The following is a 14926-nucleotide window of genomic DNA, read 5'->3' on the forward strand; positions in this document are numbered from 1 at the left end:
GGGCGAGTACAAGTGCACTAGAGTGCCTTCCGTCCCCTGTCCTATTACTCTCCTATATCTCCTATACCTTTCTTCTATTCCTATATCTCTTCTTCTGTTCTTTCATTGATATGTTCTATTACTATACCTTCTTTTCTATTAATTCTTAGATATATTTTACTATGAGTATATCCTCTATAACCTTCATCATGTATTTTACTATGTGTATATAGATATATACCCACTAAAACCCTCATTGTGTATTGGACAAAATAAATAAGTAAGTAAGTAAGTAAGTAAGTAAGTAAGTAAGTAAGTAAGTAAGTAAGTAAGTAAGTAAGTAAGTACGTAAGTAAGTAAGTAAGTAAGTAAGTAAGTAAGCAAGCAAGCGAATGAATGAATGAATGAATAAATGAATGAATGAATGAATGAATAAGTAGTTTTGGTCTGCACTCCGCCTTTTCCAGTGTTCTTCATTAACATATCTACTTTGCAAATTATATTGTTATCTTTAAGAAAGAACCATATTGCAAAACTCAGATGGCTGCAAATTCTTGCACCAACCTAAAAATAAAATGTGGTGAACTAAGAATTTCTCTTCCGTCCCCACGCCAGGTATAATTGAAGCTGACCCTAAAAACTTTAACAAAACAACCCAGAGACAAACTTTGATGTCTCAGAGTAGCATTGGGAAGCGGAAGTAGTACAGGTCATTTTTGAGTTATTTCTTGGCACCTGCTGCCAAGCTTCCTGATTTACGTAGCCTAAAGGGAAGTTTCTTTTAATTAAAAGAAAAAGAGCATCTCGAGCCTCCAGTGTGTGTGTGTGTGTGTGTGTGTGTGATGTGTGTGTATATATATATATATACACACACATCACACATCACACACACACACACACACACACACATATATACACACAGTGTGTATGTATATATATATATATATATATATATATATGACACAGTGTGTATGTATATATATATATATATATGACTTTGTAAACTCCATTAAGATGCTCAGGATTAAATACGACACCTCCGTGCAGTCGGCAACTTCAATTGAAAGAGTTAGGAAAATAAATTAGGAAAGGGAAGAAAGGAAGGGAGGGAGAATGGATTAAGGGAATTGAAATCCATCCTCAAATTGCAGGAAAAGAACATCCTTACTGCCCACTTTCAGCTCAGGAGAGAATAATTCAGTGTACCTTCTGTTCTGAGCTGAGCTGATTGGAATCCCTCACCTGGATTGGAGCACCACATTTCTGGGTTTGGGACCAACCTCCTTAGGGCCTGACCCACATTTATCACCTCCCCAGATGGCTTGATGTCCCCAAACGAACCTAGCCCAATCCCATTCTTTATACATTACCTGAAGACGCTGAAAATGGTCCCTGTGGTGTGAACAATCCCACCATGACAACAGAAAGGCGACTAGTTTGACTGTGATGTGGAGACAGGGTGGAATTTGACGCCCAGAAGGTATATTTTGGCTGCTGCCCCCTCCACCCAATGCTACATAGATAGCTCGGTTTGTTCAGGCTCCAAGCCAGATGCTTCCCTTTGCCACCCCAGGGAGCAGAGAGATGTTTGAGGCGGATGTGGGGTGGGGAGAACAAAGTGTGCAATAGACTGCCGTTATCTGAGTCACAGGTTCTCTCCCCAGGAGAACAAGCTGGCCTTGTTTAATTCTCACTGCGCAGTGGGAATCGCATCTATTGTGTGCGCTCCCAGGTGTTTGGTATCTAATGCCGAATTCTTTCTGTTCCTCGAATGTTCAGCTCCGAGGCTTCTCTGTGTGAAAGGGATTACTTGAGAATCTCCACTGGGCAGGCAAACTGAGATTTATTTATTGATTGATTGATTGGACTTTTATGCCGCCCCTCTCCCATGGACTTGGGGCGGCTCACAACATATCAATAAAAAACAATAGAAACAAAAGATTGAGGGCAGAAAAAGACCTCCTGGTCCATCTAGTCTGCCCTTATACTATTTTCTGTATTTTATCTTAGGATGGATATATGTTTATCCCAGGCGTGTTTAAATTCAGTTACTGTGGATTTACCAACCACGTCTGCTGGAAGTTTGTTCCAAGGATCTACTACTCTTTCAGTAAAATAATATTTCAGTAAAATAATATTTTCTCATGTTGCTTAGCTATCTAAAATCCCTAATTATATTAAAATCAATCACACCCATTCTGTACAGCAATCTTTATTACTCTCTTCCTTCGCTGTTGTTGGGGGGTTTAAAATCCCTTAAAAACATGTTAACAAAACCAACAATAGAGCTACCAAACCAAACAGAAGAAAACTCTCATTTGCCTCGAAGAAAAAAAGGCACCAAAAATTGTTCCGCTCTCTTGTTTTCTTCTTGTTTTATGCCTAATTTTATTTCTGGGTGGATGACAAAAATGACCTGTTGACATGCTTCCTTCCTTATGATGCCAGGGCCTTGCTAACTCCCACTGCTAATATATTAAAATGTACTTTAAATCAATCCCCTGGAATGCTACTTAATTGAGTTAGTTATTTACTTAGCTGAGTAGCTATTTCTCGGCTTTTCAGAGAGCGGGAAGGAGATTTTTGTTCCATGTCCTCCCCCATAAGGTAAAGCCGAAGTAGCAACTCAGGAATTTCTGTCCACACCCTCAACCCGTCCCGGCTGTCCCCAGGTATTCCCCCCCTCCCCTTTTCACTAAATTCTTCAAGTTGTACTCATTCCACCAGTTTGTTCACTCTATTCGGCCTGACCTTTGGCCACAGCCAAGATAGATGTTTATGACCTCTCTCTTCAGCTTATCATGCCTGGGAGTCGAAAGTCCAGCCAAAGAGGGTTCTGGCTATTGTAGAAATGCCAGTCAGGCATTAGCTTGTTTTTATTTTATTGTTTTGTCATATTGGTAGTAGAAACACAGAAACATATAAAATTGATGGCAGAAAAAGACCTCATGGTCCATCTATTCTGCCCTTATACTATTTCCTATATTTTATCTTAGGATGGATCTATGTTTATCCCAGGCATGTTTAAATTCAGTTACTGTGGATTTACCAACCACGTCTGCTGGAAGTTTGTTCCAAGCATCTACTACTCTTTCAGTAAAATAATATTTTCTCACGTTGCTTCTGATCTTTCCCCCGACTAAGCTCAGATTGTGCCCCCTTTTTCTTGTGTTCACTTTCCTATTAAAAACACTTCCCTCCTGAACCTTACTTAATCCTTTAACATATTTAAATGTTTCGATCATGTCCCCCCTTTTCCTTCTGTCCTCCAGGTTATACAGATTGAGTTCATTAAGTTTTTCCTGATACGTTTTATGCTTAAGACCTTCCACCATTTTTGTGGCCCGTCTTTGGACCCTTTCATTTTTATCAATATCTTTTTGTAGGTGAGGTCTCCAGAACTGAACACTGTATTCCAAATGTGGTCTCACCAGCACTCTATACAGCGGGATCACAATCTCCCTCTTCCTGCTGGTTATACCTCTAGCTATGCAGCCAAGCATTCTACTCGCTTTCCCTACTGCCTGACCGCCCTATACAAAGATATAACAATGTTTATATACAGTACATGATACTAATAAAAGAGAAACATTAGGACAGGGGACAGAAGGCACACTGGTGCACTTATGCACACCCCTTAATGACCTCTTAGGAATCGGGAAAGGTCAACAGTGGATAGTGTAAGGGTAAAAGTTTGGAGGTTAGGTGATGATACTACAGAGTCCGGTAGTGAATTCCATGCATCAACTACTCAGTTACTAAAGTCATATTTCCTGCAGTTGAGTTTAGAGTGATTTACTTTGAGTTTGTTTCTGTGGTGTGCTCCTGTGTTGTTGTGGTTGAAGCTGGAGTAGTCATTGACAGGAAGGACATTGTAGCAGATGATTTTATGGGCTATTTATTTATTTATTTATTCGACTTCTATGCCGCCCAACCCTGAAGGACGCAGGGCGGCTTAGGTCGTGTTTAAGGCGATGTAGTTCTAAGCTTTCTAAGCCTAGCTTATAGCTGGTATCAACGTGAAATAGTCTCTCCCCCCCATTCCCTTTGCCAAGGGTATTATTTGAGTTTGGAGAATGCATTTGCTGAGAAAAATCCAATTTTCGGGTTAGGATAGTCTGGGGCTGGATGGGAATGGAATGAGAGGTTGTTAGAAGACCCACTCAGAGTATTGGCTTCTATTGGTGAGTTTGCCCCCATTGCACCGGTAGGAAAAATGGAGCTGCATGCATAGCTCTGGGTGACTGGCAGGGGCGTGTGTGCCCGTGCAAGATTTGGCTTCTGCGCATGTGCAGAAAATCAAATCTCATGCGAGGACGCTCTCACACATAACATTTTGCTGGTTTTGGTGGGGTTTTTTGCTTCCATGCAGCAAAAAAAAAAAAAAAAGCCAAAAATTGGCAAAATACATTTTTTGATTTGATTTGATTTGATTTGATTTGATTTGATTTGATTTGATTTGATTTGATTTGATTTGATTTGATTTGATTTGATTTGATTTGATTTGATTTGATTTGATTTGATTTGATTTGATTTGATTTGATTTGATTTGATTTGATTTGATTTGATTTGATTTGATTTGATTTGATTTGATTTGATTTGATTTGAATGCTGCCCCTCTCCGAAGACTCAGGGCGGCTAACAACAATAAAAAAGACAATGTGAACAAATCTAATATTAAAAATAATCTTAAAACCCCAATTTAAAGAACCGATCATACAAACAAGCATACCATGTATAAATTCTATAAGCCTAGGGGGAAGGGAAAATTTCAATTCCCCCATGCCTGACGACAGAGGTGGGTTTTAAGGAGCTTGCGAAAGGCAAGGAGGGTGGGGGCAACTCTGATATCTAGGGGGAGCTGGTTCCAGAGGGCCGGGGCCGCCACAGAGAAGGCTCTTCTCCTGGGTCCCGCCAAATGACATTGTATGAGATTTGGCTTCCTGTGCATGCACAGAAGCCAAATCTTGTGTGGGCACGCATGCACACACAACAGTCACTGGGAGCTGCACGCACAACTGCATCGGCAGCTGTGGCGAAGAAGAACCCTTGCCTGTACCCATCCACACACACACCTATACACTGTCCTCTTTTTTCCACAAAACACACTGCTCAAAAAAATAAAGGGAACACTCAAACAGTCTCAAAATGGGTGAACAGTGCAGTCAGGCGGTAGGAAAAGCAAGTAGGATGCTTGGCTGCATAGCTAGAGGTATAACAAGCAGGAAGAGGGAGATTGTGATCCCGCTGCATAGAGTGCTGGTGAGTATTCTTGGAATACTGTGTTCAATTCTGGAGACCTCACCTACCAAAAGATATTGACAAAATTGAATGGGTCCAAAGACGGGCTACAAGAATGGTGGAAGGTGGAAATAGTACAAGGGCAGACTAGATGGACCATGAGGTCTTTTTCTGCCGTCAGTGTTCTATATTTCTTAAACAATACAATATAACTCCAAGTAAATCAAACTTCTGTGAAATCAAACTGTCCTCTTAGGAAGCAACACTGATTGACAGTCAATCTCACATGTTGTCAGCACATTCAACTTTGTACAGAACAAAGTAGTCAATGAGAATATTTCATTCATTCAGATCTAGGATGTGTTCTTTGAGTATCCCCTTTATTTCTTTGAGCAGTGCATATTTCCCTCCTTCCTCCCTAGCCAGGTAGGAGAGGTAATAAAAGAGAGAGAAGAACATCTGTAAATCATTGGCTCTGGGGCTGACAAGCAAAGAGCCTCTTAAATCAGGTTGGAATGAAACCTGACCCTTTCGGGTTTCAAAGTAAACTTCCCATGCATGCTTATCTGTGTCTGAACTATAATCCAAAAATTTAAAGAACTCCAAACAGGCCAAGTGTCTGGTCCAACACCTCCTTTTTCAATACAGGGAGTCCTCAACTTTTGACCTCCAGTGGGGCCACAATTGCTAAGCAAGGTTCAGTAGGTCCCCCTGTCCAATGGCATGATCTTTCTTCCCACGGGTTGTTAAGCAAATTATTATTATTATTATTATTATTATTATTATTATTATTATTATTATTAAGAAAATTTATATGCCGCCCCTCTCCAAAGACTCCAGGCGGCTTACAACATACAATTAATTAAAATTAAAATTAAGAATTTTAAGAAAAATTTAAAAAGCCTATTAGCATACACACATGTCTATTCAAACAAGCCCATTATACATTCGTTGGCCATGTGGTAGAATCTAATGAGCCCAAGCTTGGCGGCATAAATGTGTCTTTACACTCTTACAGAAGGCGGGGAGGGTGGGGGCAACACGAATCTCTGGGGGGGAGTTGATTCCAGAGGGCCGGGGCTCCCACAGAGAAGGCTCTTCCCCTGGGTCCCACCAAGTGACATTGTGTCAAACTCGATTTCATTGAGGGTTGTGTTTGACTTGCGTACCCAGCATGGGTGTGGCCAACTCAAAGTCACTTGTGTCAGGGGCTCCATTTTTGGCTGCGACAGTCTCCTGCCAGCGAAAACGAAGCTTGGGAGGGCTGTGTTAGCCCCCTCCAAGAGCTGTTTTCAGCCATGATGCCCCCTGCAGCCAGTGGTGGGCTACTAGCCGAAACTCCTAATTGGGTTCGCCTCTGCGGCTCATTTCTCTGAAATTTATCTATCCATCCATCCATCCATCCATCCATCCATCCATCTATCTATCTATCTATCTGTCTATCTAATCTATGTATCTATCTATGTATCAATCTATGTATGTATGTATGTATGTATGTATGTATGTATGTATGTATGTATGTATCTACCTACCTACCTACCTACCTACCTACCTACTTACTTACTTACTTACTTACTTATTTATTTATTAGATTTGTATGCCACCCCTCTCCGCAGACTGGAGGCGGCTCACAACAACAATAAAACAGTGTACAATGAACAAATCTCATATTTAAAAAATATCTAAAAACTCATTATTTTAAAAACATACAACACAAGCATACCATACATAAAACTATATAAGCCTGGGGGAGATGTCTCAATTCCCCCATGCCTGGTGGCAGAGATGAGTTTTTAATGACTTACGAAAGGCAAGGAGGGTGGGGGCAATCCTAATCTCCGGAGGGAGCTGGTTCCAGAAGGTCGGGGCCGCCACAGAGAAGGCTCTTCCCCTGGGTCCCGCCAGAGGACATTGTTTTGTCGACGGGACCCGGAGAAGGCCAACTCTGTGGGACCTAACCGATCGCTGGGATTCATGTGGCAGAAGGCGGTCACGGAGGTATTCTGGTCTGATGCCATGAAGGGCTTTATAGATCATAACCAACACTTTGAATTGTGACTGGGAACTGATCGGCAACCAATGCAGACTGCGGAGTGTTGGTGTAACATGGGCATACCTTGGGAAGCCCATGATTGCTCTCGCAGCTGCATTCTGCACGATCTGAAGTTTCCGAACACTCTTCAAAGGTAGCCCCATGTAGAGAGAGTTACAGTAGATGAACCTCGAGGTGATGAGGGCATGAGTGACTGTGAGCAGTGACTCTCAGTCCAGGTAGGGCCGCAACTGGTGCACCAGGCGAACCTGGGCAAATGCCCCCCTCGCCACAACTGAAAGATGGTTCTCTAATGTGAGCTGTGGATCGAGGAGGACGCCCAAGTTGCAGACCCTTTCTGAGGGGGTCAGTAATTCCCCCCCCCAGGGTAATGGACAGACAGATGGAATTGTCCTTGGGAGGCAAAACCCACAGCCACTCCGTCTTATCAGGGTTGAGTTTGAGTCTGTTGACACCCATCCAGACCCCAACAGCCTCCAGGCACCGGCACATCACATCCACTGCTTTGTTGACTGGACATGGGGTGGAGATGTACAACTGGGTATCATCTGTGTACTGATGATATCTCATCCCATGCCCTTGGATGATCTCTCCCAGTGGTTTCATGTAGATATTGAATAGCAGGGGGGAGAGGACCGACCCCTGAGGCACCCCACAAGGGAGTAACCTTGAAGTCGATCTCTGACCCCCCACTAACACCGACTGTGACCGACTGGAGAGGTAGCAGGAGAACCACTGAAGGACAATGCCTCCCACTCCCAACCCCTCCAGTCGGCGCAGAAGGATACCATGGTCGATGGTTTCGAAAGCCGCTGAGAAGTCAAGAAGCACCAGGACAGAGGATAAACCCCTGTCCCGGGCCCACCAGAGATCATCCATCAAGGCAACCAAAGCAGTTTCTGTGCTGTAGCCGGGTCTGAATCCTGACTGCTGAGGGCCTAGATATTAGATTTGTATTTGTATTGTTTTATTGTTGTTGTGACCCACCCTGAGTCTTCGGAGAGGGTCGGCATACAAGTCTAATAAATTATTATTATTAATTATTATGTGCATAAGATTTCACCAATTTCGGGCAATTTCATTGTTTCTGCACATGCACAGAAGCAAAAAAAAAAACCCTGCCAAAAATGGTGAAATCTTGCACACACACACAACATAGAAACATAGAAGACTGACGGCAGAAAAAGATCTCATGGTCCATGTAGTCTGCCCTTATACTATTTTCTGTATTTTAATCTTAGGGTGGATATATGTTTATCCCAGGCATGTTTAAATTCAGTTACTGTGGAATTATCTACCACGTCTGCTGGAAGTTTGTTCCAAGGATCTACTACTCTTTCTGTAAAATAATATTTTCTCATGTTGCTTTTGATCTTTCCCCTAACTAACTTCAGATTGTGTCCCCTTGTTCTTATGTTCACTTTCCTATTAAAAACACTTCCCTCCTGGACCTTATTTAACCCTTTAACATATTTAAATGTTTCGATCATGTCCCCCCTTTTCCTTCTGTCCTCCAGACTATACAGATTGAGTTCATTAAGTCTTTCCTGATAAGTTTTATGCTTAAGACCTTCCACCATTCTTGTAGCCCGTCTTTGGACCCGTTCAATTTTGTCAATATCTTTTTGTAGGTGAGGTCTCCAGAACTGAACACAGTATTCCAAATGTGGTCTCACCAGCGCTCTATATAGCGGGATCATAATCTCCCTCTTCCTGCTTGTTATACCTGTAGCTATGCAGCCAAGCATCCTACTTGCTTTCCCTACCGCCTGACTGCACTGCTCACCCATTTTGAGACTGTCAGAAATCACTTCCCCTAAATCCTTTTCTTCTGAAGTTTTTGCTAACACAGAACTGCCAATACAATACTCAGATTGAGATTAAATATGTCAAAGGGTTAAATAAGGTTCAGAAGGGAAGTGTTTTTAATAGGAAAGTGAACACAAGAACAAGGGGACACAATCTGAGGTGAGTTGGGGGAAAGATCAGAAGCAACGTGAGAAAATATCATTTTACTGAAAGAGTAGTAGATGCTTGGAACAAACTTCCAGCAGATGTGGTAGATAAATCCACAGTAACTGAATTTAAACATGCCTGGGATAAACATATATCCATCCTAAGATAAAATACAGAAAATAGTATAAGGGCAGACTAGATGGACCATGAGGCCTTTTTCTGCCGTCAGGCTTCTATGTTTCTATGTTTCTATTTCAAAAACAAATCGAAGGTTGTACTATTAATGACTTAATCATGATGGCTTCCAGATGCAGAGGCAGTCTATCTCTGAATTATGAAGAATTCTTGCCTCCATATTCAGAGTTTCTCAGAGGCTCCTGATTGAACCTTGCTGGAAAAAGGATGTTGGGATAAATAGTTCGGGGCACCTTGATTGAATCTAGCAGGGACCTTTATATAAGTCTTGTTTAGTTTTTTCCCTTATTTGCCTGATTTTCAATTTTTTTCTCCTGACATTTTGCTTAGGAATTACAACATCAACTCAAAAAAAAAATCTAAAGAAGAACACTTGTTCTATCTTGTTCTAGAGATAATGGATTAACGTTACATCACAAGTGTTCGCAGAGTTCAATTTAAAAAAAGTCATCTGTTTTTTTATAAAAGGAGTTGCACATTTCAACACCCACAGAGGTGGCGGACTTCCTGTCATTGGAGAATTCTGGGAATTGAAGTTTGCACATCTTAAAATTGCCAAGGTTGAAAAACACTGGGCTAGGTAGCCATCTCTCCTTAGTGCTTGGATTTGGGTACTTGAACTAAGCAAAGGTTGGATTCTGTGGCCCAAATATCGATACCATACTAATATTGAATGACCTAAGTGCTAAAGCCCACTGCAACAATATCGCCAAAAAAGCTTCTAGAGTTATTAACCTGATCCTACGCAGCTTCTGCTCAGGCAATCTCACACTACTCACAAGGGCCTACAAAACTTTTGCCAGACCCATCCTAGACTACTGCTCATCTGTCTGGAACCCATACCACATCTCAGACATCAACACCCTTGAAAATGTCCAAAGATATTTCACCAGAAGAGCCCTTCACTCCTCCACTCGAAACAGAATATCCTACGAAAATAGACTAACAATACTGGGCCTAGAAAGCCTAGAACTACGGCGCCTAAAACACGATTTGAGTATTGCCCACAAGATTATATGCTGCAACGTCCTACCAGTCAATGACTACTTCAGCTTCAACCGCAACAACACAAGAGCACGCAACAGATTCAAACTTAATACGAACCGCTCCAAACCTGACTGTAAAAAATATGATTTCAACAATCGAGTTATCGAAGCGTGGAACTCATTACCGGACTCAATTGTGTCAATCCCTAACCCCCAACATTTCTCCCTTAGACTCTCCACGATTGACCTCTCCAGGTTCCTAAGAGGCCAGTAAGGGGCGTACATAAGTGCACTGGTGTGCCTTTCGTCCCCTGTCCAATTGTCTTTCCTTTCTCTCACTTATCATATATATTTTCTTTCTTTCATATATCCTCTCCTCTAAGTTCACTTTACCCTTATATATATATATTACTACATGTCTATTTTTCTTCCTATGTATTTGTGTATTGGACAAATGAATAAATAAAAATAAATAAATAGCCCTTTCTAACTCTTGTGATTCTATCTGTCTGTCTGCCTGCCTTTTTACCTACTTACCTACCTACCCACCTACCATCCATCATATTTTTAAACTGCCCATCTCCCTCACTGAAGGACGCTTCCAATATCTTTTAGTTTTCCTTGCATCTTACAGAGTAGTAATTTGCTTCCACAAAGTCAAATAAAAGGAAATCCAAAGATTTTAGGAATACAAATCAACCTTTTGCTAGGAATAAGCAAACATTCAGTTCCCCTCATTTTCACAATCTTCACTAATACGTTTAAAGATTGCATTAGCTTTTCTCAAAACTCAGATTCCTATGTGCAATTCTGCACGATATTTACCTCTTAAAACCAAGTTCTATATTATAATGCTGGCTTGCTGTTTTTTTGTAAATACAGTACCTCAATGTACATTCATATCTATTATTTTCCATCATCATTATTGCTCGTTGTAGGCATTGTAAGCTTGGCAGAGCTGGGAATTTCAAACCGCAGTTAAATTTCATCTGAGTTTAGAAAGGAAATTAGGTAAGCTTGCCCTCAAACATCTTGTAACTCAGTTTCTCTCCTATGCTTGGCCGGTACTACATTCTCTGGTCGTTCGGGGACTTGTGATTCTGGAATCAGGAGCCATGTTCAAAATTTGGCTTGGAATCCTATCTTAGAAACATAGAAAAAGTCTGACGGTAGAAAAAGACCTCATGGTCCATCTAGTCTGCCCTTATACTATTTCCTGTATTTTATCTTAGGATGGATCTATGTTTATCCTAGTTGGTTGGTAAATCCACAGTAACTGAATTTAAACATGCCTGGGATAAACATATATCCATTGTAAGATAAAATACAGGAAATACTGTAGTATAAGGGCAGACTAGATGGACCATGAGGTCTTTTTCTGCCATCAGTCTTCTATGTTTCTATGTTTCTAGGCATGTTTAAATTCCGTTACTGTAGATTTACCAACCACGTCTGCTGGAAGTTTGTTCCAAGCATCTACTTCTCTTTCAGTAAAATAATATTTTCTCACGTTGCTTTTTATCTTTCCCCCAAGTAACTTCAGATTGTGTCCCCTTGTTCTTGTGTTCACTTTCCTATTAAAAACACTTCCCTCCTGAACCTTATTTATTTATCTTCGCCCTCTTTGTTCCTCCATCCAAGCTTACATTTGAGCAAACCTTTCCCACGTCCCCGAGAACTCACCTGCCCAGGATCCCAGAGACCCATGTCTGAATTTGCAGAGGTAGCGTCCCAAATCCATGCCTAGCACAGGCAGAACCAAAAATGTTGGCTAGTCCCAGCCTTCTGACTCCAGACCAAGGTTTCCCAATTTGAATGCCTGTCTGCAATGGGAGGCCTTCTCGGGGGCATCCGATCGAGGGAGGTATTTGCAATTTTGAGCTACGTTGGCAGTTTTGAGTAGGAATGGGAGGGGCAGAGACACTAGTCTATGCGCTGTGTCGCACTGATAAGCCTTCTCCACCAGGATCTCACCCCCACACACTCACTGTAGCACACACACACACAAATTCCTAGAACTTGAAACAGCAGAGGTGCAATTCATTTCAGGCCCAAACGTGCCCCCTCCTCACTTTGCCACCTGTTACTGAAAGGAAAAATATTCCTAGTGATTTTTCAAGGAAGGAAGCCAAGACTGGGTAAACAACGAAGAAGAAAATTAGCCAACCCTCCCACTGGCCCACATCCCTAAATTCCTATCTTGAATCTGCCTTGAGGTGGATATTAATTACCCAAGGTCACACGTTCAGGTTGTAATTGTTCCGAAATTATCCTTATCTAAGCACACCATTGTGCCTACCGTCCCTGTCCTTTTATTCTTTCTATCACTACTTTCTACTTATGTTATGCCAATATAAACTATAATTCTTTACTTGTTTGACAAACAAACAAACAAACAAAATCTAAAAAACAGCTTTTGTAAAGCCAGAGACGGTCTGAAAATTAAAAGTAAGGATGGTTCATTGAATCCCGCTGGGTTCCAGAGATGACATGTTTTTTCAAAGCACTGTGCAAAGTCCTATCTGTTTCGTCAGACTTTTGTGGGGATTTAATTAACCCTTTTGCATTTTGAAAAGTCTTTACAATCCTTTTGTAGTTTCATCTCTTTTCCTGGATTTATTTTGGTTGTGGTATGTGTGTTGTATGGTTTTTTAAATGGTGGGTTTTTAACTGTTTTTTAATATTAGATTTGTTTCCATTGTAACATTGTTTTATTGTTGTTGTGAGCCGCCCGGAGTCTTTGGAGAGGGGAGGCATACAAATCTAATAAATTGTTATTGTTATTGTTATTGTTGTTCTGTCGGGCTCTCTGGTAGACTTCTCCCAAAAATTCACAGGTACAAATTTCAGACACACACACGTTTGAAAATTCAAAACAATGTTCTTTATAATGAAAATTCACTTAAACTAAGCCCTCTTTTGGTATAGCAAAGAGCACTTGTCTCCAAGCAAACTGGTAATTTGTACAAGTCCCTTATCAGTTCTGTGATACTTAGCTTGCAGCTGTGAGGCAATTCACAGTCCTTCTTCTTTCACAAAGTGAAACACACTTTGCTCTAGTTTAGTTTCAAAGCGGGGAAAAATCAGCACACAAAAGGTCAAAGTCAGCAAAGCAGGCACGAAACACAACGATCAGATAATCCTCCACAATGGCCAAACCCGCAGACTGCTATTTATAGCAGCCTCACTAATTACCACAGCCCCACCCAACCACAGGTGGCCTCATTTTCTTTGATAATAATCTCTCAGTTGTTGCTGCCTATGCATCGCTCTCCGCATGCGTGGCTGTATCATTAACTCTTGTTCTGAATCCAAGGAGGAGCTAGATAATTGATCTCCTTCTGAGCTGTCTGCCACACTCTCCTCCTCCCTGTCACTCATGTCTTCTTGGTCAGAGGAGCCTTCATCAGCAGATTCCACCGGGGGGGGGCAAAACAGGCCTGCAGCATGTGGATGTCTCCCCCACATCCACAGTCCTTGGGGCAGGAGCTGGGCCAGAGCTAACCACAACAATTATTATTATTGTTTTCTGCCGGTTTTGATCTGTTGGGTAACAATGGTGGATTGGGAGACTGTTCCACAATTGTCATTTCAAGAAGCCTGGGAAATAAGACTTTAGGGGGGGGAAATCATTTAATAAACCTACGTGTCTCCTTCGAAAGTCTGTATTGATGAATTTCGGTCATACTCATTTGGCAGTGAAACACCCCTAATAATTGGTTTAGGATGGCTAAATTAATTGTTATATCTTTGGTTTGGGATTTTTAAGAGACTAGTTAAATGATGGTGTCCTTGACTTACAACCATTGCTTTAGCAACTGTTCAAAGTTACAACAGCGCTGAAAAAAACTCACTGAAAAAAGTGACCTACAAACAGTGAAGGGCTACCAAATTTTTTACTACCACATTGTGGTTGTGGCTTATGCAGGACGCCCTGCATTTTCTTTCAACAACTTTCAGTGCAAATTGGGTGCTCTGGGGTGGAGCTCCATTTTCACTACCCCACTGCGTTCCCACCCTGTCCGGCTAGTAGCCCACCCCACCTACAAATGACCTTCACACTTACAACTGTCATAGCATCCCCAATCCTTTTCTCTAGACCAGTGTTTCCCAACCTTGGCAACTTGAAGATATTTGGACTTCAATTCCCAGAATTCCCCAGCCAGCATTTGCTGGCTGGGGAATTCTGGGAGTTGAAGTCCAAATATCTTCAAGTTGCCAAGGTTGGGAAACACTGAACTAGACTAGCCCTACCCAATTCCTGCAACTGTTCTTCGTAGGTTTCTGTCCCCTGGCTCTTAATCATCTTGCTTATTTGCTCTTCTTTGCACTTTAGTCTCAGTTGTGATGGTAAGTTGTGGGCTACCCATATACAGCCTTTTATTTCATGACTGTTCAAATTTACAGAGGTGCTGAAAAAAGTTATTTATGACACTTTACTGACACTCACATATCTCTGCATCCACACAGTCACCTCATTGTAATTCAGGGGCTTGGCAACCGTTGTGCAGTTACA

At 41.6% G+C, this 14926-nt stretch overlaps 1 protein-coding gene across 2 annotated transcripts in view; it reads right to left on the minus strand.

The window, feature by feature from the left end:
* MISP (mitotic spindle positioning) overlaps window positions 1-12313 on the minus strand; it is a 50224-nt gene extending 37911 nt beyond the window's left edge. The window contains exon 1 of one of the 2 annotated variants that reach the window (XM_070747458.1): window positions 12094-12240. In XM_070747458.1, the coding sequence (XP_070603559.1) occupies window positions 12094-12117 (24 nt within the window). In that variant the 5' untranslated portion in view covers window positions 12118-12240. Of the gene's footprint in view, window positions 1-12093 lie in introns of both variants that reach the window. The other variant, XM_070747449.1, reaches the window with a different exon arrangement.
* Between the last annotated feature and the right edge of the window lie 2613 nt (window positions 12314-14926).

The sequence above is a fragment of the Erythrolamprus reginae genome, chromosome 1 (genome assembly GCF_031021105.1).
Source record: "Erythrolamprus reginae isolate rEryReg1 chromosome 1, rEryReg1.hap1, whole genome shotgun sequence".
NCBI lineage: Eukaryota > Metazoa > Chordata > Lepidosauria > Squamata > Dipsadidae > Erythrolamprus > Erythrolamprus reginae.